The sequence below is a fragment of the Calcarisporiella thermophila genome (genome assembly GCF_041956535.1).
Source record: "Calcarisporiella thermophila strain CBS 279.70 unplaced genomic scaffold VTP21scaffold_6, whole genome shotgun sequence".
In the NCBI taxonomy this organism is placed as follows: Eukaryota; Fungi; Calcarisporiellomycota; class Calcarisporiellomycetes; order Calcarisporiellales; family Calcarisporiellaceae; genus Calcarisporiella; species Calcarisporiella thermophila.
Genome location: NW_027192196.1, coordinates 57,538 through 83,129, shown reverse-complemented (window position 1 = coordinate 83,129; position 25,592 = coordinate 57,538). Strand labels below are relative to the sequence as shown.

The 25,592-nt window shown below is 45.5% G+C and overlaps 11 protein-coding genes across 11 annotated transcripts; 4 read left to right on the top strand and 7 right to left on the bottom strand.

The window, feature by feature from the left end:
- Window positions 1-20: 20 nt before the first annotated feature.
- Window positions 21-1,269, bottom strand: VTP21DRAFT_9732 (uncharacterized protein; the record flags this gene model as incomplete). Its single annotated transcript, XM_069400711.1, has 2 exons — window positions 21-37; window positions 87-1,269. The coding sequence occupies 2 exons, from the start codon at window positions 1,267-1,269 to the stop codon at window positions 21-23; spliced, it is 1,200 nt and encodes a 399-aa protein (XP_069253458.1).
- Window positions 1,270-1,976: 707 nt separating this feature from the next.
- Window positions 1,977-2,571, bottom strand: VTP21DRAFT_9731 (uncharacterized protein; the record flags this gene model as incomplete). The annotated part of the gene is made up of 2 exons (XM_069400710.1): window positions 1,977-2,022; window positions 2,333-2,571. The coding sequence occupies 2 exons, from the start codon at window positions 2,569-2,571 to the stop codon at window positions 1,977-1,979; spliced, it is 285 nt and encodes a 94-aa protein (XP_069253457.1).
- Window positions 2,572-2,742: 171 nt separating this feature from the next.
- VTP21DRAFT_9730 (uncharacterized protein) lies at window positions 2,743-4,015 on the bottom strand (the record flags this gene model as incomplete). Its single annotated transcript, XM_069400709.1, has 3 exons — window positions 2,743-2,896; window positions 2,993-3,290; window positions 3,403-4,015. The coding sequence occupies 3 exons, from the start codon at window positions 4,013-4,015 to the stop codon at window positions 2,743-2,745; spliced, it is 1,065 nt and encodes a 354-aa protein (XP_069253456.1).
- A 1,368-nt stretch (window positions 4,016-5,383) lies between these two features.
- Window positions 5,384-5,649, top strand: VTP21DRAFT_9729 (uncharacterized protein; the record flags this gene model as incomplete). The annotated part of the gene is made up of 2 exons (XM_069400707.1): window positions 5,384-5,485; window positions 5,536-5,649. The coding sequence occupies 2 exons, from the start codon at window positions 5,384-5,386 to the stop codon at window positions 5,647-5,649; spliced, it is 216 nt and encodes a 71-aa protein (XP_069253455.1).
- A 69-nt stretch (window positions 5,650-5,718) lies between these two features.
- Window positions 5,719-6,297, bottom strand: VTP21DRAFT_9728 (uncharacterized protein; the record flags this gene model as incomplete). The annotated part of the gene is made up of 1 exon (XM_069400706.1): window positions 5,719-6,297. The coding sequence occupies one exon, from the start codon at window positions 6,295-6,297 to the stop codon at window positions 5,719-5,721; it is 579 nt and encodes a 192-aa protein (XP_069253454.1).
- A 778-nt stretch (window positions 6,298-7,075) lies between these two features.
- VTP21DRAFT_9727 (uncharacterized protein) lies at window positions 7,076-12,854 on the bottom strand (the record flags this gene model as incomplete). The annotated part of the gene is made up of 27 exons (XM_069400705.1): window positions 7,076-7,130; window positions 7,247-7,375; window positions 7,438-7,634; window positions 7,702-7,772; window positions 7,838-7,923; window positions 7,991-8,043; window positions 8,101-8,223; window positions 8,299-8,790; window positions 8,868-9,069; window positions 9,144-9,349; window positions 9,416-9,622; window positions 9,711-9,843; window positions 9,910-10,000; window positions 10,068-10,195; window positions 10,264-10,353; window positions 10,412-10,623; window positions 10,691-10,792; window positions 10,871-10,975; window positions 11,046-11,213; window positions 11,281-11,459; window positions 11,528-11,753; window positions 11,820-11,934; window positions 12,006-12,065; window positions 12,137-12,252; window positions 12,334-12,501; window positions 12,567-12,650; window positions 12,732-12,854. 27 exons carry the CDS (start codon window positions 12,852-12,854, stop codon window positions 7,076-7,078), a joined length of 3,921 nt encoding a protein of 1,306 aa, XP_069253453.1.
- A 623-nt stretch (window positions 12,855-13,477) lies between these two features.
- Window positions 13,478-15,184, top strand: VTP21DRAFT_9726 (uncharacterized protein; the record flags this gene model as incomplete). The annotated part of the gene is made up of 8 exons (XM_069400704.1): window positions 13,478-13,525; window positions 13,585-13,932; window positions 14,002-14,083; window positions 14,150-14,280; window positions 14,345-14,365; window positions 14,423-14,662; window positions 14,727-14,849; window positions 14,933-15,184. 8 exons carry the CDS (start codon window positions 13,478-13,480, stop codon window positions 15,182-15,184), a joined length of 1,245 nt encoding a protein of 414 aa, XP_069253452.1.
- Window positions 15,185-16,481: 1,297 nt separating this feature from the next.
- VTP21DRAFT_9725 (uncharacterized protein) lies at window positions 16,482-17,792 on the top strand (the record flags this gene model as incomplete). Its single annotated transcript, XM_069400703.1, has 3 exons — window positions 16,482-16,884; window positions 16,965-17,632; window positions 17,694-17,792. The coding sequence occupies 3 exons, from the start codon at window positions 16,482-16,484 to the stop codon at window positions 17,790-17,792; spliced, it is 1,170 nt and encodes a 389-aa protein (XP_069253451.1).
- A 439-nt stretch (window positions 17,793-18,231) lies between these two features.
- On the top strand, window positions 18,232-19,704 carry VTP21DRAFT_9724 (uncharacterized protein; the record flags this gene model as incomplete). Its single annotated transcript, XM_069400702.1, has 5 exons — window positions 18,232-18,362; window positions 18,443-18,468; window positions 18,539-18,994; window positions 19,107-19,219; window positions 19,294-19,704. 5 exons carry the CDS (start codon window positions 18,232-18,234, stop codon window positions 19,702-19,704), a joined length of 1,137 nt encoding a protein of 378 aa, XP_069253450.1.
- Window positions 19,705-20,081: 377 nt separating this feature from the next.
- Window positions 20,082-21,746, bottom strand: VTP21DRAFT_9723 (uncharacterized protein; the record flags this gene model as incomplete). The annotated part of the gene is made up of 9 exons (XM_069400701.1): window positions 20,082-20,221; window positions 20,319-20,363; window positions 20,436-20,501; window positions 20,568-20,695; window positions 20,759-20,935; window positions 21,009-21,129; window positions 21,198-21,363; window positions 21,448-21,547; window positions 21,628-21,746. 9 exons carry the CDS (start codon window positions 21,744-21,746, stop codon window positions 20,082-20,084), a joined length of 1,062 nt encoding a protein of 353 aa, XP_069253449.1.
- A 437-nt stretch (window positions 21,747-22,183) lies between these two features.
- Window positions 22,184-25,412, bottom strand: VTP21DRAFT_9722 (uncharacterized protein; the record flags this gene model as incomplete). Its single annotated transcript, XM_069400700.1, has 14 exons — window positions 22,184-22,623; window positions 22,690-23,021; window positions 23,104-23,216; window positions 23,299-23,424; window positions 23,489-23,596; window positions 23,657-23,744; window positions 23,806-23,950; window positions 24,013-24,134; window positions 24,200-24,378; window positions 24,448-24,573; window positions 24,638-24,895; window positions 24,964-25,060; window positions 25,133-25,221; window positions 25,311-25,412. The coding sequence occupies 14 exons, from the start codon at window positions 25,410-25,412 to the stop codon at window positions 22,184-22,186; spliced, it is 2,325 nt and encodes a 774-aa protein (XP_069253448.1).
- Window positions 25,413-25,592: the final 180 nt, after the last annotated feature.

Here is a 25,592-nt window from a genome sequence, read left to right as displayed (position 1 = left end):
CCAACTCAAGTCAAGTACCGTCAAACTCGTATTCTCTCTAAGTGCTTGAGCAATTGCTATTCCTCCTTCATCTGATATCCCATTACGTTGCAGATTAAGATGCGTCAAAGTCGTGTTCACTTGAAGTGCCTGAGCAATTGCTATTCCTCCTTCATCTGATATCTCATTACATTGCAGATCAAGGTGCGTCAAAGTCGTATTCTCTCGTAATGCTTGAGCAATTGCTATTCCGCCTTCAGCTGTTATCTCATAATATGCTTCGCTATAACCTAGATTAAGCTTAGACAAAGTCGTGTTCTCCCGAAGTGATAGAGCAATCGCTTTTATTCCTTCAGTTGATATCTTGTTATAACTCAGATCAAGCTGTGTTAAAGTTGGGTTGTCTTGAAGTACGTGTGCAATTAATTCTCCTGACGATTCCCGAAGACTTGCCTTGAATTTTTCTGGCTTCAATAATTTCAGCTTGTCCATTAATCCAGCGAATGTAACTTCCCCAACGTCTGATATCATATCTGCCTCTTCAGTTTCAGCAAAAAACCTCTCTATAAGACTATCAATCTCTGGCCGTTCATCTTTGACCTGTTTGTCGAGAGACTTATCTGAGTTCCCCAGATATCCCATGAGATTCCCATTTTCGGCCAACTCCATCACCACTATGTGTCTACCCTCTTTCACTGAATATCCGTAGAACGACAAGACGTTGTTGCAGCCTTGCAATCTCTTCAGTGTCTGAATTTCCATTCTAAGCATCTCTTCTTGGGAATTCGATAGTTGCTTCATGACTTTGACAGCCACAGTCCTATTGCTCCATCTTCCTCTGAATATATCTCCATATGAACTGCCGTCCAAGTATCCCAACAAATGCACAGAATCATAATCTAATAATGACTCTTCAACTCTACCACACACTATCTCTGTTTTTAGTTGCTCTATATAACTAGCTGCACGCTCGACAAGAGCATCATAGGACTCGTAATTTAACTTCTCATTATTCGGGTTGGTAAAATATTCTATGTCGAGGCTGGGATTGAGGTATAATTGAAGTCGGAGATCTTGGATATATCTATTGAGCCTTAGTATAACGACATCGATCTTATAAGTATAGTTAAAGAGCATTAGTTTTACAATGCCTTTATTACTAAATGCATTGACGATCTTCTCGGCATCTCGCAACGCTTCAATCAATCGAATTAAATGACGATTATATTTTTTATGATCATTCTGATCCATATATTCAACAATATTCTTCAACTGATCGCATTGAGACATTATATTATTGCAGCGCATTTTGTTGTAATGGATCTCATCTCTTTTGTTGTTAATCTGTTTAATCAAGGTAAGTATCTGACCGACAATTCCAATGACTTCCATCTTTTTTGCCAACTTAATGAAATCGTGAGCTACAGTAAACAAACAGAAGTGTTATTGAAGATCAATCGTGGACGAGATAAATGAATAAATTAGATATATATAAAAGCTAACTGTTTTTAATAGCTAATAATCTCTGTTTTTGTATTCAAATGTTTCTTTCCAGACATACCGTTTCAAGATGTGTCCTTTGATATAAGTAGGTAATTTGATAATTCAATACTAGTGCAGGGAAGATAAATTGCTCAACTCAACAACATGCATCAGATAAATTAGTAGGACAAAGTCTCTATGCCATGTACTCGATAATATCAACATTCTAACTCATTCTCACAAAGCTATGTGATATCCATTAGACTATAAAAACCAAGAAAGAAAAAATGCGTTTGGATTAGATTAATCTTTCAGTAAATATGATCAATTTATTAAAATATAGAACCCACCCCAAAACATCCCGGAGATACTATATCTTTTAAAACGTCAACTAGTATCGGTTATTATTAGAATAGTTTTAACGAATTAATAGATATAATCTATATAATAAATTAAAAGTTTACAAATCCTAGCTTTTGATAATATTGTTATACATATTACTAAGAAGCAAATTGTCATCGGTATCTTGGCCAAGCATCCAGAACATGGATCCGCCCATTCCTTTAGCAAATGTTGGAGAACGACTAGGCGTGACTGGTAGTCCGAATATATTCCAGATAATATTTGTGTTACGTCAGTTAATAGCACACTTGTACGAGCATGCGTCTCACCATCTTTATTTCTTTTTATCTCCTACCCTATCCCATCAGATATATATATAGTATGTGCTTTCTCTCTTTTTAACTCCCTGGTGTGTGTTATTTGTGTTATCCCTTCTGTCAATCAATATACTCTTATTAAAATCCAACAGCAAAAAATAGGTCATGGTTTAGTCAATCAATATTGTACATTAAAATATAAATATACCTACCTTTTAGCCTTTATGTAGTTGACCTTTACTTGGATAACGGGACTATCGTAACTTACGAATATTTTTCGCTGCGGGTGATAAGCAAAGGAGGCTTTCGAGTTAGTGTCCCAATAGTGCTGGTATCCTGGATCGGCTGCGATATCCTTATAATCGATAATTCCAAACTTGCCCAGTGGACCATTATGCGGCTGGTATAAACCTGGCTTTAGTGGATCCGGCCCTGGTTCAACACCTACCATTGCACGGCCATAGAAAGGAATTCCAAGCACCAACTTGTGAGCCGGACAACCTGAGGCAAGCTATGTGTCTACTGCCAAACTAATGCTATGCTGGGGTCCAACCGCTCCAGGAGTGTTATCATATATGGGTGCTTGATGGTAAGTAATTTTATCCCATTGTCCATGCATATCCTAGGTCATAAAGTTCACATAATCCAAGCTATCACAAAGACTCTTGAGATCCATCTTCATGTATTTGTCATGACCCGCTGGCGCAGCAATGATAAGCTCGTAGGGTTGACCGTGGGGTTTAATTCCATTCCCATAAGGGCCGGCATTGCGCAGTCTGTCGCGAAGTTTGTGGAGGAAATTGACATACCGGTTGCCATCGTCCATACGATCAGAATATTGGCATTATCCATCACCGCAATAGGTAGTTAACTCCGGATCACCAACACAAGATGTATCCGGATATATGGGCTCACAACCGTGCTCATGATACGGATATTCCCAATCGATGTCAATGCCGGCAAATGGAAACACGGCCAACCAACGGGCAATGGATTCCACGAAATTATCGACGTATTTTGGAGAGGTTGCAGGCGAGAAGTAGTTGCTATCATACCAGCCCCCAATGGAAAGATACACTCGTACATCCGGAGAGATCGATTTTAGCTTACGCAATAGATAGTTAAATTGACCACAGGCCGTTGGTTTCCCGTAATTACTTGGCAGAATGTCTGTATTTAACAAAAGAAAAGGCTCGGTAGATAAGAAATTTTCAGAATTACTATTATGAAGTGCAATGGAACGAATTATTTACTCTTGAGAGTTGTATAGCACTCGACTTGCGATGAAAAATAATAAGAATAACAATTAATAATTTCATATCAAATGCTAATAGGGTATATCCGGCCGCAGTCCAGATTTGCCAGCAACCCTGCCCTTCTTTCACTGTTTCCACATGTGTACATGCAAGTGTAGAGTTCGGAGGACTTGGCCTTGGATTGGGATCCAGGTCATTTTCTTTAACGCAAACTTGACTGCCTATTGCCAACTTGCCGCAATCAAGTTTAGGGTTCAACCGAAGAAATACTTCTAGAGATAGGCCGTTATCAGTGGCGATTTTCCAACAAGAATCTCCACTTTGGACTTTGTACTCTTTTGCGCATTGGACAACAGCAAGCTTCTCCTTAGAGATGTGGGGACGGTTATTCAAACGGTTTTCCACGATTTCAGATATTGATCCTCCGCTGCCATCATTTTTCTTGATGGCCTCTAGAATAGTTTCCGGGGCGTTGAATGGAACCGGATTCATCTCTTCAGTGCCATAGTTGAATTTTCCTAACTTTGGCTCTTTTTTGAGCCTTTGCTCCCTCCTTTTCGGATCAAAATGGTATCTTCCTAAGCAAGCGTGTGGCTCATTGCATGATATAGACGGTTGCTTAATGTGTTTAGTGTGCATATTCGTGTAATTAGTCTTCAATCTGTGGGTCAAAGAAGGGCCCTTATGATCAAAAGAAGAGTAGTGATAACGAGAGGCATTTTTGAGGACAGAATAATCGTGTCTGTGAGTACTTTGAGAGAAGAAGGATTTTGTGCTATTGGAATGTACACTGGCTCCGAGGTTGTTTAAGCCAAATATTGCCACGAAAAATGTTGACAGAATAAGCAGCCTTATCAGATTGGCTGCTGAAGCCATTACAATAAGGGGGGAAGAATGGAAAATAGAGTGAAAGATCGGTAGGATTAAGCAAGGAAATCGAAAAAAGGCAAGTCTATTTATATGAATACAATGAAATTAACTTATTTCCATAGTTACATCCTGTGTATGTAACTTAATCCAAAAGTTTTAACCTAAGTTCTAACCTAACCCTCAATATCTGCCAGAAGCAAGTGCGCTCAAGCACGAATTAGCACCGCCACAGATTCCAAACTGTGAACCAGATTGCTCCACCTCATATGGGCAAGCTGTGTGCCAAAATAACCACCCAGGTTATGCATTCAATCGCTCTATCGAAGAGATTCCATTGACTCAATATTGCTCAAAATAAAATAGATTCATGGACTGCACTTTAGATATTTACATTACCCTGATTTTTAAAATCTTGCACAATTTTGAAAGGGAAACCAAAGTCTGGTCGGATTACGATACTAAGAATATACAGTAGAGGAAAGAGTGACACGTGATAACGATATATTTTTTTGAATGGTACTGAATGGATGGAATAATACACAAATAGTTTTATTATTAAATCCCAGTGGATTACATTACGGTTTCACCCACTACCACGTATCTACTCCTTCCTAATAACCTTGAACAATTAAACTGCCGCTCGGGAAAGTATCATTCTTGATAGAAATATAGGCAATAAAACATAAAAACAAAGTTGGACATATTTTCAGTAGCATTCTTTGTTGCCTTCTTTGTGGCCAATGGAATTGTTTACAAAATCATTTTAACACAGTTTCTTTCTACCTAACTTCGAACTAGGGAGGAATCGGAGGGGTGAGTAAAAAGCAACATCATTTCCAAACATGAACATTGTTGCTTCGAGGAAAAAACCACCTTTCCCGCCTCGATAGTTCCTGCCGCATAGCCGCAAAACTTGAAATCATTGATAATGATTATCTCATTCTAATTTCACTAGGGAACTTCCTCTCAACCAACGATATACCTTCTTCTATTGATTGCTGATGGGAAGAATGAACGACCATCTTCACTTTTCAGCTGCTTGAGCTAGACCAGATTCTTGCTCTTTCGCGTCCTAATCACATAGAAACCAAGTTCCCGAGAAACATTTCTGCAATAGCAATAGATTCATTTTCAACTATGAATTTCCGTTTCCAATATTGGTTTATTATCATTATTAAGAAAGAGAAAAAAAAAATGCACGTCCAATGGAAATATAGTGTAATAATAATGGTGAATCCAGTTAACTAAGAATAATAATTATGGCAGTGTAAAATATGAATATGAATAAGCTCATGAAATATTGTGTGGAAATGCCAACTTTCTTTGAAATTATAATAATCAAAAGTGAAATAGAGGCGGAAAAGAGGGAGTATTTACAAAGAATAAGTTGGGCGTGTGTATAGGGTTAAATAGTTAGACGAGACGTGCCGGTGATATACAATGATAGAGTGGCGAGGATGTCAGCGATGTAATTAGAGCGAGAACATGCTTCCAATGGTGGAGCGGCGTCGGCCCATGTCTACGCTCTGGACGGATCGGTTCTTGGTAACGATAACCGGAATATCCAAGTGTCTCACCAAGTAGTCGCTGACGCTGCCAAGAAGGCGCTTGAGACCTCCGAGACCGCGGGAGCCAACAATGACCATGTCTGCGCGCACAAGCTCAGCAAGTTTGACGAGCTTCTCCTTAGGATCGCCATGGACAACGTGGATCTGGGTTGTGATGCCAAGGCTTACAAGTCTGTCTGCAAGAGGGCGGAGCAGCTCAGTGGCCTCGTCGGTTTCGGCGACAGAAAGTCGGCGGCCGCTTGTGGGGCGGCCGGCGTAGAGGATGGAGGTCTCTTGCTTGTCTACCACAGTGGCCAAGATGACGTGGTCCTCTCCTGGGCGCAACACGTTCTGGAGGGCCCACTCGAAGCCGGATGCAGCGGATGCAGAGTTATCGTGGCAGATGAGGACTCGTCGTCGCTGGTGCAGCTCCAGAGGGCGAGTGAGGGAGGAGCGAGCAGAGAGGCGTGGGGAGTTTGGAGTAGAGTGAGTAAGGCTGACCATGTTTGATATTGTTTGTTGTTTTGCTGTTTGTAGTTGTTGGATAGGTGAGAAGTGGTTTGTATTTGAAACTCTGATTGTTGAGTAAAGAATCCCTGGGTTCGTGAATTTGGCGGTCCTTTTATAAGTTTTGAAATCAAGTGCGGAGTTCCAAATATGGGATTTCTGAAGCTTCTGGAAACCTTCTGCAAACCATTCTATTTTCCTTATATGGACTATTTTTTTCACCACAGAAGCCCACGGAACACCGCAGCAGGATATTAAAAAATTCTATTTCAGTCCTGGTCAACGCCAAGGCCAATGCTGCCAAGAAATGCAGTGACAGCAACTGGGGGGGAGGAAGAGAAGCATGCTAAACATAGCGTAGAGCAGTGGAGAAGAAAGAAGGAAAAGAAACTTTTGCAGCAAGGAGGGAGGCTATGGTAAACAGAGCCTTCAGATTGGAGTCTGAAATGGCCCTCTGATTTGACTCATACCCGGGAGCCTTGGTTCTGAAACACCAATGGGAGGGCCTGATTCGGGGTCCGTGGCCACTCGGAGTTGAGATCTATTTTTGATGAATTTTTTTTATTATGTCATATATAGAAATCGATGGCCCCCTGCCAGCTCATTAGCTAATTGGGCAGCTCTATTTCAGAAGGTTGCGGAATATTCGAATTCTAAGTTGATGTGGTTTGACTCAATTTGTGTTCTATTTGGAAAAGATGCATCTTCTGAAATCCCTAGAATGCTTGGCGCGCGCTTACACATCGATAACCAGAAGCGAGCAAGGGATCCAAACTCAGAGGAGATTGTTGTCGTTCAAGATGGTGCGCTTCTCGATCACGCTACACTGCCTGTGGTGAGATGAAGAAGAAGGGGAAATGGAATATAGAAGATGGTGCTTAGTGGATTCGTGATTGTTTTTTTTAACAAAGCGTAAACAAAGAAGCACGCCAAGTCGTCCACCTACCGGCTGTCTTTGTATACACGGAAGTAGTGATCGGCTAATGCGGACCGCCCCAGCATGTTTAGGAAATCCTCGTCGTGCGTGATGACCACGAGCTGCAAATTCTTCTGATTCCGACGGGCCTTGATGATGCTAGTAAATCGTGCGTTAGCAGCTGCGGTTCTACCCGATAAGCTTCACGTGCAGAAACTTACTTGGCCAGACTCTCCGCTAGCCTCTTCACGTTTTCAATGTCCAAGTTCGTGGTTGGCTCGTCAAGTGCAAGGATCCCGCAGTTGACGCAGAAAGTTTCCGCCAGGGCTAGTCGGATGATAATCGAAGCCAAGACCTTCTGGCCGGCGCTACAGCGGCCACGCATGTCAAGCTCGGTATCTCCTTTGATCATTACCACCTAGGAACCAAAAGCGGTTTAGGACATGGGAAGGGGGCAGGGCGGTGCTAAGACCGATGCAACTCACCCGGTAGTTGTAGGATCGGCTCCCGGCTCTCACGCCCTCATTATCCGACCGAATCTCGATTCGATCAATATCTAAAAATACGTCGAAGAGAAGGCCTCAGAATAAATTCCCCACAAGCGCCAATAAAACGGCTTACCATTTCCTTGATAGGTGCCAACCCAAAGCTCTTCGATGATGGAGTTGATGGCCTCCATCTTCATTGTGTGGTATCGCATAATGGCGCTGAGGATAGGCAATGTCAAGAGTTAGCAAAAAGGCGCGTTTTTTCAACTTTCGGATAGGAACTTACTTGTCCAGCGCCTTGGCGTATTTTTCTAGATCTTGACTCGCCGTTTCACTTAGCTATATACATCCAATCGTGTCAGAAGCCACGCATAGTGCCCAACTCTCCCTACTTACCGTGACGCGAATCTTTTGCTCAAGGTATTTCCCTTGCACATCTTTATACTCCGTCATTAGCTCTCTCACAAGCTTCCGTTCCTGGTCCTCCAGATGCTTCAGCTCGCCCTGCAGACTTCCTTTCTAAAAAAAAGACAGCGCAGTGCGTTATTCAGTCAATACCATCAACGAATGTCCCAGTATTCGACTATTGCAAACCTCTGCAATCAAACTCGACTGGCGGTTTTGCAGCTCCTGTGTCCGCACCGAATATTGCTCAAAATCGTATTGGTCCGCAACCTCGTGTAGCTCGGCGAGTTCGCGCTGCACACGCTGCAATTCACGCTGCAGATGCCTTTGGCGCAGGTTATCGCTTACATTGCGCTCGATATTCTTAACCTCCGAAAGGCGTCTCTCCAGCCCACTGAGCTCTTTTTCTGCCAGCTCTAATCGGGTAGCCGCCTCGTGTAGTTCGACTTCGAGCGAGTCAACCTCCGACTTGCACAGGTCGACTTGACCGTGGAGATCCCGCTCCGTAAAGTGGGCAATTTCACGCTCAATGGCCCGGAGACGGTCGAGATTGCCCTGCACTCTAGACAGTTCCTCCTGGGCCTTGGTCTCTTTGTCCAAGTATTCGGAGCGTGAGATTTGAATGCGCTCCTCCAGATCCTCGACTTGGGGGGTGAGCTCTGCGAGCTGCTGGTCATATTCCTGTGAACGAGGGGGTTCAAGAGTGAGTTATCGAGCCATAATATAAAACGGGCGTGCAACGATCTTTCGGTCCATACCTGGATATGTTCTTCTGTCTTGGCTAGCTCGTCCTGCAGGGTCTGGAGGGTCCGCTGCAACTGTTCACGCTGATGGAACTGTAGGTTCATGCTGGAGAGCTGCTCACTGGCATCCCGGACTCGAGCCTCTTGAAGCGATAGCTCACGCTGCTGAGTGACCATTTCGTGATGGAGACGCTGGATGTCGCGCCGAAGCGCTTGGCTATCATGCACAGAGGAGGCGGTTGAGAAAGACTCGTCTCTCCCCCGTAAAAAATGTTCCAATAGCGTGCTTACCCCTGGTCTTGAAGTTTATCGTATTCCTGCTGGTATTCATCAATGGTCTTGGTGGAGCCGGTCCAACTTAGTTCACTTTCGTAATCTTCGATAATGCTGTCAAGTTGGCGGATCTCGCGCTGCAGTCGGGCACATTCTTCCACCTTCTTTTGCAGGGAGAGGAGCTCGGAAAGTTCCCTCTTGGCTGTCACCTCTTCCTCATCACACTAGAGGAGGGGAGGGAGGTAGGTATTAGAGATGAGAGTGGATCGTCTCTGTAAAGATCATATCACCTTTTTTAGTTTGTTTCTTAAGGATTTTGCTCGGGACTCACACACCGATGCTTCCTCCCGTAACAACGCCTGTTTTTGCGAGAGATGATTTACTCGCTCCCAGTCATGCAGATGTTCCATGTACCGTTTACGCTTCTGCCCGAACTCTTGGATTTGGGTTTCCACGGTCTCTTGACGAGCTGGAAGGGTATTCAGGCTGTCTTCAAGCTACAAAGGATAAATTTTTCAAATAAAAGGAAATGTGTTATAGGGAACGAGTCTCCCCCCCTCAATGAAGAAAAATCATGGCATATACCTTTTTGATAAAGGCATCCAACTCGGTTGACTTTGCAAATGAACGTAGGCACAACGGACAATTCTTTCCTCTGCCTGCCTTGGCAAGGAATGACTTGTACATGACGATAGCACTCTGAATTTGTCCAAACATCCTGTCCATGGAGAAGAAAATAGTTGAGGGCTACAGTCCTCAAAATAAGCGAAATCAGATCCCCTACTCTTGATATTTCTGGGTCTCTTCCTCGACCTGCTTGAGCGCTTCGGGCAGGTTCAGATCGCCGAACAAGTCATAAAGGCGATTTTTCTTCTCTATAGAATGGGAGCATATTAGTTCCATTAATCCAACCCATGCTCTCCTATTCAATCAGGAATAAACCTTCTTGCTCTTTGGACATTGCATCCGCTCTAGACTGCATTACATTGAGATTGGTGTTTGCGGCGGTAAAGGCAAATCCTATATGCCGGTATGCATCCGTCTTCTCCGTGAGCTCTTCTTCCTTTTCCCTATGGACCATGGTTTCACAATTTTATCTAGTTGGCCAATGTAAAATGATAAAAAAAAATCCAATTACTTGATCATGGCCTCCACTCTCTTTTCCAAGTTTTCGCCTTCTGTCTCCTTGAGGTTAAGCTTGTCAAAGCTCGGACCGCACACGGCAAGTCTAAATGACCTCATCAATCATCTCACAAAAAAAGGAGGAGAAAATGGTTATAATTTACAGGTTACGCAGCGTGGTCTTTTTCCTTTCTCTTTCGGACTTCATCAATCCAAGCCGGGCATAGGTGTCACTCTGTCGGCTCAGCTTGGCGATCTTGTTGTTCAGCGAGATGATCGCATCATCCACCTCTCTCAGTTCACGATTCTTTCTCTGTAGCACATCCTCGATATCGCTGGTTAAAAACTGTACCTTTGCTTGCTCTAGAGAAGCTTTCTATAGAACAAACGGCCTAGTTAGGAGAGAGTGTGTGGATGGATCTATGGAGTTGAAAGCTCCATACCTCTTCCCGTAATTTATCCTCTAGTGCGTTCGATTCGGAAAGAGAAAATTGAAGATTTTCCAACTCGATCGTACAGTCCTTCACTTTTTCAAGGGTGACTGCCTAGATGAGAAGAGACATGGTCGAGTTAAGTATATGCATCATTCCATCAACAAAAAGAAAAGGCTTAATAATATGGACCTTCAGTGCCTCATGGTGCTTTTTCACTTCTCGAATGGATGCAATGCTAGCATTCAGGGATTGAAGATTCTTCATAAGCTCGGCTTCCTTTTCTTTGGCCTCTTTCTGCAATCATAGGGTTAGATCTAATCTATTCATAGCAATTCGGGTACGAGATAATGTAGCTTCAGCTTGCCTTGATATTGGCCACCACATTGGACTGCTGGTGGAGCTGTTCTTCGATTTGCTCTGTGAACTGTTTGGCGTCCACATTGTCATCGGAGAAAAGTGCTTCATCCAAACCCAACGCGCGTCCGACATCACGCATAACGCGTACTCGCTCCTGGATATGCCGGTCGAAAGCCTGCAATAAGATTAAAGACCAATCTACCAATCCCGCGTGTACCCTTTTGGATGCAAGGCTGACTTACTTCGAGTTCAGCCACGAGACGCCCCTGGTTTGTGTGCTTGTTGGATAGCTCTCGTCGAAGCTGGGTGATATTTCCAGTGATTTCCTGCACGGTTGCTTCACACTCGCTGCGCACTTTGTCGTGGGACTCGATTTTTCGCCGTTGCTCTTCCACCAACTTTTGAAGTTCTTCTTCGGATTCTATCCACAGATATAAACGTAAGATGTTGGGAGAAGGAGAAAAACACCACCTAGAGTGGAAGCATTACCGTTTAGAGGGGTGAAGTTTTCCTCCAAATCGGTGAGGGTTGCTTCCATCACGGACTTTTCGTGCAAAAGCTGATCGAGCCGCGCCTTGATCTTCTCGTGCTCGCCGTATTTCTCAAGGAGCTCGTTGCATTGGTGGGTCACGTCAGCTAAATCCGACTCGACCTTGGCTGAACGCTCCTCTATTCTGGCAATGTTCTTGCGCGCTTGTTCGAGCTCGGAGGTGGCCTGTTGAATGCGAAAATAGTAGAGCATTAGAAACTCGGTCCTCGGATACTGAACAGGGGGGTGTACCTTGTCAGCTCTCTTCCTATCTACTTGTAAAAAATCCAGTTTTTGTTGGTCCAACTTCAGCTCCTGTACCATTTCCTTCCGCACGGTTCTAATGCTATCATAGGCTTTGGTATAGCTAGAAGACACCACCGGAGACATATTAGTATCAAATAAATTCAGACATATCCATTCCGATTCATCCTGTACCGGATAGAGGAGAAGATCTCATCAAATTTCTTTTTCAGAACGCTTGGTTCCGACAATGGCCTAAATGTGAGGAGGAGAACAAGTACGCATAAGCAAAGTAAAGAGAGACGAAAGAACGCATAGTGTAGAACCAGTTGGACTCCTCTTGGTGGCAGAAGATGACATTATCCAGTATAGCGCGGGACACGCCTAGAAAATGCGGTAGATCGGCGTCCAGTTCTGCGCACCGTGATCCAAGTGCGACGTGCTATCCAGATATAAGGACAGATATAAGGAGCATATAGCTATGAGTGAGCTAGAAAAAAGACCTTTGAATTTCTTAAAATACCTCGCCCGTTTCTAGGTCTCTCGTCATCAACACGCCGTCCAAAGTTTTTTGCTCCACCTTGGAGCGCTTTTGGGAAAGCTGTAGTGATCGTGTACAGACCATGACTTGTCCCGTGACACTACGGAACTTGAGTTTTATCTGGGCCTTTACCACAGGCAGATCGGCCACCTAACAATACACATTGATTAGGGCAGGTCGTGAGAAGGGCCCACAGCAGAGATTAAAAAACAGACCTTTGGATCGTGAATAAAGGCGCCTCCTTTGCTGTTAGGTGGTAAATCGCCTGTGGTAGCATATTTCAAACATTCGATAATCGTCTAAGGCCATGATGCATAGCGATCAGTCCATTTCCATTGAGTTACGAGATCAACGCGAAAAAAACAAGGCATGATACCAACCGTTTTCCCCGCCCCATTAGGCCCGACTATTAGTGTGAGAGGGGATTGGAAGTCGATGACAGTGTGGCTTCCCGGATCGAACGATCTTATGCCGCAAATGGCCAGCTTTTGTATCAGGGACATGAGATGCTCTAGTTCGTTCGAAGAGCGTGGACTCGCGTCAATTTCAGAGTCACGGCAAGCGGGGGAAGAAACTATTCCAAAACGAAAAAAATTGACGTGTTCTTCGGGCAATCGAGCTTAAAGTGAAAAGTATAGCGCTTTACACACTAGTCATACATAGCATGCATTGTTCGGCGGACGCAATCCAGTCGTTTGAAGCAGCGCTGGCCGTGGAGGACCATCGTAAAAGCCGGTTTAAGGCCTGATGCTAATGAGAGAACAACGGCCTTTAGGACTGCAGTCCTGATTTGACCATTTTTCTCCAGCTAGGATTAATTGGAGGATGGATAGCCTTTTGCCACCCGCTTAGAAAATAGCGGCCACCGGAGCATACTCTTAGCAGCGCCGGCGACAGAGAGGCTGGCGGCGATGACAGCTTGTGCTAAGAGGGCAATGTGCCCACATGGTTAGGGTTGCCGACCGTCCAGAATTGAAACAGGTATGGAAATCCACGAATAAATTTAATTTGTCTTTTGGCATGACACTGCAGTGCGATCAAACGCCTATTCTTAGAAGATTCATCCCCTTCTTTTTATTAAACCATAGCTGCTTTTCCACGGGATTAGCGCCCCATCGACACCAGCATGGCATTTTGGTGGATGAGCAATCGGACAACTGTCCAGACTGTCAAGGTTCATCCGCATTCTTTCCCCCCCTGGATACATCCGCATTGTTAACCATGGAAATTTAGCCTGATGATTTAGAAGATCTGAAAGATGAGCTGGGCCAGAAGGATGAGGACAAATTGCCGCCCATAGCGCAATTCGAGTCTGAGGAGAACCCTAATCAGCTCCATCCCGACCAGAACATTTCAGCTCAGCCTGATGCTGAAGAAGCTGAAGAGACGGGGGTGCTTACTAAAGAGACCGAGGTCTCTGCCGATAATGTCCAGCCCAACACTGCACAGAGTCATGACAACGACATCAAAGTATCACAGATAGAAGCCTCCAAGGAGTCTCTGAAGAGACCGGGGGTATTGTTCGAGTATTTTGCTGGAAAATTTGAATCCATTCCTGACTTTGAAGGTTTGGACTGCATGGTTGGTACTGGGACCGGTTAGAGTGAATGGAAGAAGAAAGGGAAATTCTAAACCTGTTCCATCCCTTAGAAAGTGGGCATTGTTCCCAATCTCACTGTGAATGAAGCCAGCGAGTCTGAAGTGTTTGCTGAGGATGAGCACACGGCCAACGGTATTCATGCTTTGTTCCCCCTCAATTCGATCTCCCGTGCGTAGCATTGACATAGGATTGGAATAGGGAACTACGCCGTGCGATTCAGGACGCTATTGGATGTCAAGAGGGGCGGCCTGTACACGTTCTACACCGAGTCCAACGACGGGAGCTCTCTCTTCATCGATGGGAACAAGGTCGTGGACAACGACGGACGCGTAAGTATGCCCTGCCTGCCTCGTTGTTGAGCGTGCCCTAACTGCTCTGGCGTCTCATTCAAAGCACTATTGCCGAGAGAAATGGGTGAGTGCCCGCTCGCTATGGAGTGCGAATTTTTGGCTCACCCGCTTTCACTCTTAGGGTAAGGTGAAGCTTTCACCCGGCCTCCACTTCCTCTCGGTGCACTTTTTCCACCGTGCCGGCAAGCTGCTCGAGGGCATCCGGACGGGCCCGTTCCTGCGCGTCTCCTATTACTGCGCTGGCTCGGCGTGGCCCCTCTCCACCGCCTTGGCAAAGCAGGCGATTCCGCAGCAGGCGATGGCGGTTGACCTGGGCGACCAGCGATTCAAAGGCGCGGCCGAGCGTGACTGCCCCCGATACGTAACTAGTCTAACCCCGAGCACGGATTGAATAGCGCAATTAATGTAACCGTTGCAATGCACAGGGGATTGAGAGGATGGCCTCGGCGGACACACTAGCTCAGCAGCTTAACCTTGTACAAGCAATGGTCGCCCAAGCGAAACTCTTTTCGGATGCGGAGGAGCGTGACGCAGGGGAGGAAGCAGAAGTAACCAAAATTTTGTTTTCATTCACCATGTTTCCAAGAATGTCAAAGCGAGGTTTAATTTTTCCCCTTGTGTAATGCTCTAGGGGGCAGGCATTGAAGCAGCGATGCGCTCGCACCTGGCGCAGGTCGACACCCTCAAGGAGATGTACTTCTCGTCACTCGCCCTCTCCGTCAAGATGAGCTTCCAGGTCATGGGCCGCCCCGTCGACCTGCCCGACTTGCACGATCTGTACGCCGATGTGCAGCGCGATCGGATACCCATCCGAGGGTGGGGCCGGTGGATTTCGGATCTGCTGAACAAGCTTGCTGAGGAAGGGAGCCAGCGGCAGGGCTAAGCCATTGAGGCTAGCCTATCACATGCTTGTCTTGTATTTATTAGCGTTATTTAATTGTCGTTGTCATTCGTTCTTGTGTGAATTATGGATACCGTCGAACGATTGTCGTGCATTGTGTTATTCTTGCTACCGTGTTGACTTCATTCGGCATTAAAGGTTATTTTTTTTCCTCTGTTTGTGAACTCATGCAAGAGAGGGTGGATGGGGATACAGAATGCCCTGCCACACGTGTCACGCCGGCGCTTATTACGTATTGCAATAATGTACCAGAAAATAAGATTCGTATAGACAGCCGACCGCAAAAACATAGTCACAGATGGATATACTTTGTTAAAATCTAAATATTTCAGTAGCTCCTTTCAAGGGAACACTGAAAATATGTTGAGAAAAATCTACAGCTCCCACACTATTTACAGAGGTATATGCCACCCTGGCTTATAGAAAGAAAACCGGTTTACCGGGGTACTGAATTTGAAAAAAATGCATATCTATATTTTGCCGTTTTTTTGGATTATGGTACCATTTTGATGTTTGAATGCTCTTTGTTCATATATTTGATATTATTCTCTCGCTTCTCGTTTATTAAAACAACTTAATCACTATTTGTGATTTTTAACCTAAGCCTCTTTCAAACAAGATTCGTGCTAACATTATTCAGCTCGCAAAGGAGGGAAAATCTTCTTATCAAATCGCCGATGCGTTGGACATTCATTTCACTACAGCAGCCAAGATTGTAAGAGAAGAAGTAAAGCGACGCCCCGACCTTAATAGATGACCCGCTGGCCACCCTCGTATTTTGAGTATGTTATTGCGGTTGGCTGTAAGTAGCCGACGGGGAGTGGCTGAATTTGGCTCCGGCCACTAGTGTCGAGAAGGCAAGGGAGGGACGAGGGGGCTTATCCGAGCGGCGCGTTAGAGTTAATGTGGATAGCGTTGCATCGTTGGAGCGTCGGGGGGCTCCATGAAAGAAGGCGGGAGCAGCAAGCTTCCTCGGGCGACGCACGCACGAGCCGGAGTGTGGAGTCCGGCGCTGTATGGCCCAGCGCGCGGAAAATCCTTATCATATTAGGGGTTCAAACAAATCAGTGTTGCTTGTGTAAAGCTTGGGTTCATTTTAATATAAAATGGCTCGAGCCATTGGCCCATTGGATCCGTTTTGCTTGCTTTTCTCGAGACTTATGTTGCTTGACTGCGCTCAACATTAGAGACAAGAAACCCATCTCCATTCTGCATCCCCCTAGTGCCCCCATACTTCCCCTCCTCGTCCTCCCCCCTCATCACGCCTGTATTCTACATCATGCTCCTCTTCAATCTCATACGCTACAAGAAGTCCCAGTACAAGCCGCTCTATCCACATCAGGTGTTGGGCTTCCGCCCCACCAGTCTGTTGAGCGTGTTGATCTCCCTGGTGCTGCTGACGCTCGTGGTTGCAATTTTCTTCTTCTCATTCTATGGCATCGAGATCACCCTGAAGCCCCGGTTCTCTAATCTTGAGCAGCTCGCCGCCCAACCCCTGTCGTCCTGCTTCAGCGAGAGCGGGACGAGCAATACAACCATGCTCCCGGCTGCGACCTATGTTGACATCGCACCAGGGATCCGGATTAACGATGGCTGGGATTGCTACGACTTTGCGGCGACCCTGCAGATGGACCCGCGGATGCCTAGGAGCAAGGTCATCTATCACACCTACTGGAGGACTGGTAACTATACCCTCATGCCAAGAAATCTTGATTGGATCCTAGAATTGACCCATGTCCATCGACCACCCCCCCCCCTCTAGATCTGCGCCCCTTTGGCGACAAGCAGGTTGCGACGCTCCGCTCCTTCTTTGCCACTCAGGACGGCAACTACTCCACGCTCTACCTCTGGACCAGCAATGCCGATCTCGCCTCAGAGCCGCTCATTCAGCAGCTGGCTTCAGAATTCCACTCCCGTTTCCATGTGCTCCACTACTCGCCTGAGGAGGTGGCGAGCGGATCGCCGATGGAGAACTCCTCGCACCTGCAATTGCAGGATCGGTCTGCGTATTTGGACGGCGATCTGGTGCGGTTGCTGGTGCTGTACAAGTACGGGGGGGTGTGGTTCGACATGGATACTCTGTTTGTCCGCGATCTGGCCCCGTTGCTGCACCACGAATGGCTGGGTCAGTGGGATTGCTACGGCCCGATCGGATTCCCTATGAATGGGGCGCTGATGCGGTTCAATCGCAAGTCGCCCTATGTCTGCGAGATGCTTTCGGACATGGCCCGTTCCCCCCTGCCGACCCGAAATAGCATAGATTGGGGGGCCCGGTTGTACTATCGTGTATATAGACGGCTGATCAAAAATGGGGTTCGGCCGTGGAGCGTGCTGCCATGGTGTTTCCACGACTCGATGCTTTGCCGTGCAGACAACTCGATGCCGAATGCATTCGTCGACGCGGAATTCCCGACCGAGCGTTTGATGCAGGTAAATGCTTCCTTTATGTTGGATGACATGCAGCTGGAGCCCTGACCCTCCTCTCTCTTAGGTGTTCTCATATCATTGGCACAACCAGTGGGATAAGAAGCCCGGCAGTTTGTTCCAATTCCTCACCCGTTACCACGATCAACTCCTGGCTCGCTCATAGACTTCCGGGCGGGCTCCTCCCCTCTTGATACCTATTTATACCTCCATTTCTCCCACTTCTCGTCTTATGTTGCTTCTTGCATTTAAGTTTGTTATGTTATATACTATTTTATTCTATTTCTTTCCTCCACTCCCGACAGGCTTGCCTGTTAATTCACCTATTTACCATGATATATATATATTTATGATATGTATTTTGCCACCTCTCCCCCCCCCCCCCCTTACCTTGCGTCGACCTTCTAATCGAATTTATGGTCGGTTTGACGTACATTAGAAAGAATAGACTTTCGAGATTTTAATATGGCTTAGTGATCTTGGCTCAATTTTTTCTCGTACGAGATTCATAATGAATCTTCGACGTGTTTCGTTTCGTTTTCTTAACCTTTCGACCAAACGGGATTGTGTTTTTATTGATCAATAAACCCGCTCCCCTTCTCGCCATGACCACTGAGCAGCAAGAAATCACCAACACTGAGCCAGCCCCTGAGCTTCAGACCGAAGCTAAGCAGACAGTGGAGGAATCCCAGCCTGCTGCTACGCTTCCTCAAGAAGGACCGTCGCCAGAAAACAAGTAAGTTTCGAAAATGTCGGATTTGTCATCCTTACTGCAGATGTTTAATTGTACTATTCCACTCGGGTTTTTCTCCAAAGGTTCGTGAAATTATTCACTCCACAGGGTAAATAAGCTGAAAAAAGATTCCCAAATCATGCAAGCTGATTTTATCTTCTCACCCTCCCCTATGTAAGAACGCTCCGCGGTGGCTGCTCTTAAAAAGAAGCTCCCCGAAATTCTCAAAGCTACGGCTGAGAAGGAGAATGAAACGCCTACAACCCAACTCTGGGGTGTCCCGCTCGATACCAGCGCCAACGATCCTCGCCTTGATGTTATTCTCGTAAAGTTTGCGCGTGCCCGCCAGTTCGATCTGGATGCCGCCGCCGACCAGCTGCGCCAAACCCTTATCTGGCGCCGCAATTTCCGCGCAGACGAAATCCTCAATGAGGAATTCCCCGACTACTTTAATGGAGTCGGATTTTTGCACGGTAAGGATAAGGATGGCAGGCCGGTGACCTACAACCGCTATGGTAATATGGACGAGAAGAAGGTGTTCGGGAACTTGGACACTTTCTTGAGATGGCGCGTGCAGTTGATGGAGCGTGGCGTCCGAGCGATTGATTTTGTCAATATCGACAGCATGATACAAGGTAAATATCTCGTAATATCCTCCTTTCATATGAGATGGAAGAGGAAGTCGAGGGGAACAAAGAGATGGTTGCTATTGTTTCGTCACCACCTACTCACTCGCCTGTTTTTTAGTCCACGACTATGACGGCGTCAGCCTGCTCAGCTTCTTTGGACGCAGCAAACAATCCAAAGAAGCGACGAGCCAAGTCATCAAGCTCATGCAAGACAACTACCCCGAGTTCCTTGTAAGTGTATCCTGAAGGAGGGTGGCTCTCTAATATGTTTCTCACTCTTTTTTCATTTGGTTCATCTCTCTTAGCACAAGAAATATTTCATTCGCTTCCCCAAGTGGGCCGCCCTTGTTTTCAACTGGCTGTCGTCGCTCAATCTCATTTCGGAGGAAACACGCCGCAAGTTTATCATGTGCGCAGCCGGCGACCCCAAGGAGCGTCAATTGTTACTTGACCAGGTTCCAGAGGAGGAGTTGCCAACGCTCTATGGAGGAAAAGGTGTGGTTCCCGAACTAGAAAAGGGTGCCAAAGACAAGAAGCCTGAGCAAGAGCAGCCTCGAACTGTCTCCAAACCTGAAGAGTTGCCTGTTCAAGCGAAAGCCACCGAAGAATCACGCCCCGACGCCGCGATAGAATCGAATCCGTCCGCAGAAAAAGGAGAGGAACCAGCGGTCTCGGAAGCCAAGCCTGCTGCAGCTGAGGCAACGGCAGACAAGTAGAAACAAGACATAGAGATAGAGAAGCCATAATTTGTTTTGCCCCATGTGGTCGCTTGGTGCGATTTCACTATACTTAGTTTAATCATGGTCCCCCTTTTATTCTTCTATTTTATCTACACACTCTCTATGTATTCTTAAGATTTCCACCTGATTGTTATTTCTATTTACCGCTCCATTTTCCTAATAACTCCGATCTATTTCTTTGTTTCCTGCATTGATCTATTTAGTTAGGTAATCATACTATTTCGCAAAAATAAAAAGTCTGAGGAGATGCCCTGCTCCTCCATCGTTCCCATGCTAAATCCAATGGGTAGTTTGAAGTTTGTTGGTCGAAAAGGGGGAAAGAGTAATTAAATAAGGGAAAGCTCTTTGCTCTATCAGGGTAGTGGAACTTTTTTAGGCAAGACGAGGCGTTGATTTCGACGCATGAAATCCAGCAGAGTAGAAGCCATGCGTTCCGGGTCATCTTCTTCGACGGCGTGGCCGCAATTGGAGAAGACAATCAATTGAAACTTGCCTGCAAATAACAGAAGTGAGAGGAGTAAGTCGATTTTATCAACGCAGCTTAAGAGGAAAGAAAATGGATTTAGGGAGAAAGGAGAATGCCAAACTACCTTGCATTTGTCCAATCATGAGTTCTTTATCTAAATAGTCCGTGCCTTAAAGGAAAAAAAGGAGCCATCGTTAATGCCTCATTATATCTTATTAAAAGAGCATGAGAAAAGACTTACTAGCTAGTATAAGTAGCTTGGCACCTTGGGCATTCAAAAATTTATCCGATAGCCCTTGGAACCACTCTATAGATATATGCCGCCTCCAATATCAATACAGAGAGATCTAAAAGAACGGCAGCTTATACCCACCAGTCCAAAAAGGCCTTGAGTAGTTAAGGTCTGTCCGCCACGCGTAGTTACCTACAGCATTTTCCACAAGGAGTGGTGGAACAGAAAGTCTTGCGGACTCAACGTTATGGACTGTCCCCGAGCGCACCCTAGCAGTATATGCAATAGATAGGAAGAAGATTTGGCATAGGGGGGTCATCGAGGGAACTTACATCCATTTGATGGCCTGCTCCATTGACTGAAATTCGGTGGGTCGGGAGTTTATATATGCGTTTATATTTTTCATTGCATACATGGCCGACCCTTCCACGATATCCAGCACCGCGAAGCCCAAAATGGAGGGCAGGAGTCGTTTGTGTGCTACCTCTGTGATGACGCTACCGCCCATGCTGTTTGTGAGACAGTGGTAGAGCATAAGGACTTCTTTAACTCGGACAGTATATCCGTGAGAATGTTTTATACCTGTGGCCGACAAGAATTATATCGGGAATCTCGTCTTTATATATTGTTTTGACAATGGTGACAAGATCATGGGCAAGGCGGGTGAGTGAAAAGTCATTATCTTCCGAAGTCTTTGTCAAGCCTATGATAAAATATCTATTCAATGAAGGCACAGCTATCGGATTGTAGTGACAAGGATGAAAAACTTGCCATGGCCCCGGCAGTCATACGCCAGTATGGAGAATCCTCCTTCCGGCGCCATTTGCTTCATATGTAAGGAAACAAGACCAAAAGAGAGAGCGGAGTGACCAGCACCATGGTGGAAAATGTACAGTGGATCCGATATTTTGCCGCGTACGCGATAAAATCTAAAGATGTGAAGATGTTATGTCAAGGCATATATTTTTGTTTTACACCATATACAATTGTGTTATTGGTTAGTAAGAAAAAAAAAGGATATATCCTGCGTTCCAGGAATTTGCAAATCTTCACACTCATCGAAATGCCCCTCCCAAGACAACGGTGAATAATTCTTTGATGATCTCGGCCTGTGTAAGGTGCTAAATTGAAAGGTATATTAAAGGGTAAAAAGCTCAACTACATATATTCCATTCAATGCTTCGATAAACCGTTGTCTTACGCTCCAAGAGGGGAGGGCATTTCGAGATTGGACTCGTCTTCATCATAGGAAGAGGGAGGAGGCATGGATGAGAGCTTTGTGCGCATTTTGAGCATATCCTTTTGAAGTTGAGATGTCATAATTGAAACGAATTCTAACTAAAGTGTAGCAAGGAGAGAAATACTTTGCCACTCCCTTTCATATAGTTGTGACTGCAAAATTTGAACTGAGAAAGTGAAGAGTGAAAAAGGCAACCGGCGCAACTAACCTTTTTCTCGATTTCACATGATCCAATAAGTCTATGTACTTGGGGGGATGGCAAATGCTAGAAAAAGAAACAATTTATTGACTCAATAACTCAAGTTGGCAAGATTATTAATCTAATGATTAGGCAAAGAAAAATAAAAGACCCTTAGCCATAGACACACTCAAGTTCCACCCTAAACAACCGAAAGAATTATAGTTGCCCGTGCTAAAATGACCATACAAGAAGAGCTGTCCGCTAATAAAACAAGCTTGGATGATTTCACACATAGATTGCAATTTATAAAAGACCAGTATATCTCCCAACAGTCTATTAGTTGGAGGACGTCTTTTGCTCCTGTACCTGCCAAGCAAGGAACTCTTCGTGCAATTTACGCTGCGCGGTCCACTCCTTCAGTAGCTTCTTGGACCGACTTTTGGTGATTTCTTGTCCCTCTGCATCATGGGTGGGCAATCCCTGCTCATCAAACTTGGAGAATTCATCCGTTCGCTCGCGGAACATCTGCTCTGGTGGAACACGGCCCTTTTCTAGTTTCTCGATGCGCTTTCGCTCACGCTCTTGCTGCTGGGCAAGTGCCTTTGCGGCGCGCTGTGCTTCAAGGGCAAGCTTCTGCTCACGAGCCTGTAGAAGCTCTTCTTTGGGAACGAGTTTGACAAGGGCTTTGCCGTCTTCCTGATCGTCAAGAAGGACTCCGAGCTCCACGCAGTCTACGTCACGAAGCCTATCGGAGAGGGCAAGGAGCTCCTTATGATCTGGTTATGTAGAAGTGTGAACTTAGGTTTACTATTCTAACTCATGATAAGCTGAGATGGATTTACCTCCTTTGGCAATGGCAATCTTGCGCACGTTATCGCGGAAGGCGGATAGGGCTCTCGCATACGGCAGCACCAGCTCCTCAGTATTGCCTACTCCATTTTCGCCCACATTTCCCCATCCAATGGTGGCCCCTTCGTCCGCGAGACCGAAGGTCTTCATGAGTGAGGTGATCCATCTTGCCACCTTCTCCACCACTGGCACGTTCAATTCGCGTCGGCCGCGCTTCAGATATACGTTGGTAGTAGAGACAAGATCCATGATTTCCGAGATCACAGCAGGGGTGTTGAGGTTATCGCAGAGGGCCAGATGGACGAGCCGCTGCTTCTCCAAGAGTCTATAAAGTATGTCACAAATATTAGAGATCTATATTAGCATTTTCCCAACCATTTTTTTTATATAGTAATCAAAAGTCCTACGTGTCCATAAGTCCCTTTTCATCTTTGCGATACTGGTGACTTCCCTCCGAAAGCACGTGCAGTCCCTGGGAGCGGTGTTCAGCAACAATAGCCTTGACATTCGTAAAGAAGTTCTATAGCGTTCAATATGACATAAAATAGGTAGGTCAGTACTGAGGAGCAAAGGGCGGGAGAAGGCCCATTTTCAATAATTACGTTAAGAGCTGTTTCCACACTGATAGTTTCTGTCATGCTGGAATCGCCAAAGTCCAAACGAGCATTCCATTGATACATGAGGAACAACATTCTAATCTGACGACTGCTATACTTCTTCAACGCTTCCTGAATGATAATAGTTGTAAATGGGAGAAAGATTTATCGATATACAATTATGAGAAAAACTAACTCTAATAGAGATGAAGTTTTTCAAACTCTTCGACATTTTCTGGCCTTCGATGTGGAGATGTCCGGCGTGCAAGAAGTAATTGACCCACTGTGGGCAGCCATGATATGCCTAGAATATAGAAAAATATATATAGTTCCTATCAGAAGATCCACAACGAAGAACACTGACCTCAGACTGAGCTAGTTCATTGTCATGGTGAGGGAATGCTAGATCGCTTCCACCTGAATGGATATCCAAGTTGGAACCCAGCACCTCACTGAAAATATAGAAAAAAAGTTAAAAAACATGATTTGGAGAGCAGCAACGTTTTTCAATACCTTGCCATGACAGAGCATTCAATATGCCATCCCGGTCGTCCTGCACCCCAAGGACTGGGCCAAGCGGGTTCTCCGGGTTTTGACTTTTTCCACAATGCAAAGTCAGAAGCGTTCTTTTTGCCCTGAAGTTTAGATCCGAGTGAGCCTAGTAGATATAGGAATTAGAAGTGCGCCTTGAAAATGGGTTTGAAAAAAAAAATGTCGCACCTTCTCCTTCCTCGATGAGGCTCATATTCCCACGAGACCAGGGCTCAAGCTTTGCGTAGTGGTGTTCTGGCTTTGCATCGAAAGCAGTGGTATCAAAATAAATTGAGCCTTCCGCTTCATAACTATAATATAATTTAAAAGGAAGGTAAGCGGATGGCTACTTTCTACTCAACATATCAATACTAACGCATATCCATTGGCAATAATCTTTTCAATATAAGTCACGATTTCAGGAACGTATTCGCTCACACGTGTCAACACATCGACGGGCTGCACGTTGAGGGCCTCCATATCCTTCATAAACTCATTTTCCCAGTAAGCAGCGGTGTCTCGGAAAATCTTGGGGTCCGTCACGGTTGCTCCTTCCTAATCATGGTAGGTAGGTTAGAAAATCAACTCAATAAATCACTAGACCAGTAGTGTGTAAAAAATAACCTCTTTGTCAAGGAGCGGTGAGATCACATCCCGTGAGTTCTCTAATAAAGTGTCTACAATCTCCTTTGATCGGTCACCTTTGCTAAGGGCATCTTTTGCCGCGGACAGTGCTTCAAAGGAGGTTTTCTAATGTAGATGGAGACAAAATTATTAGTAGGGGTAAAAAGTATAAAAGAGAAAATCTGGTTACCAATGCAGTAAAATACATAGGGAATTTAGGTTCAGTTAGTGCAGCACTCTTGGCCTCCGCTCGATCATTGGCGTCCATCCTCTCTTGGAAGGATTTCCAGTGAGAAAGCTGCCATTCGCAGCCGGGCGGGAGGGGGAGTTTAGAACGGGCAAATTCGACCCACGCTGTTTCTATGCGGTTGATGATATCCTCAGAAAGCACCGTTGTAGTGGATTTAAGCTTCTGAAAGAGATGGTTTTGCCTTGCTCGCAAAATAATCTATATATGAAAAATAGCTTAAGTTCTCTGGAGGATAGCAGAGATAATCCGGGAGGAAAAGTGCCAACCTTGTCATCGATATCCGTGATATTCATAACCATAAATACATCATAGCCAAAATAGCTCTGTAAGATGCGGCGTATGATATCCATGGTGAGGTAGGTTCTATGAATCGGGTAGGTGTTTGGGCGGTAAGCTAGATACACTTGTATTAGGCTAAGAATAGCCAAAACTTACCTTGCATGCCCCATATGGCTTGCATCATATACGGTCGGTCCACAGTTGTACCATGTGACCTGCTTTCCCTTAGCCGGCTGAAATTCATTCTGTTAAAAGCAAATTGGATAGACCCATAAGACAACCGTCACAGTTAAAGTCAGCGTCAAGCCGAGAGAGAGAGGGCGGTAGGAGGTACCTTGCTGCGAGTGAGCGAGTTGAAGAGCTTTAGTCTCGGAGACTCGACTGTAACTTTGGGTTGGTGCCACTCGGGCTGCTGCGGTTGAGAGGATGTTGCCATGGTGCGGTACAAGCACACGCTAAGAGGTTGTACTGTTGAATAGGAGAGTGAAAGTGAAATACGAGGGGTTGGGAAATGGACGCGTCCGCTCAACTTATAGAATGAAAAAAGCATATGAGTCGAAACAATTTGTCGTTACTCCAATATTGATACTTTGTGATTTAAGTTGAGGGCAAACTG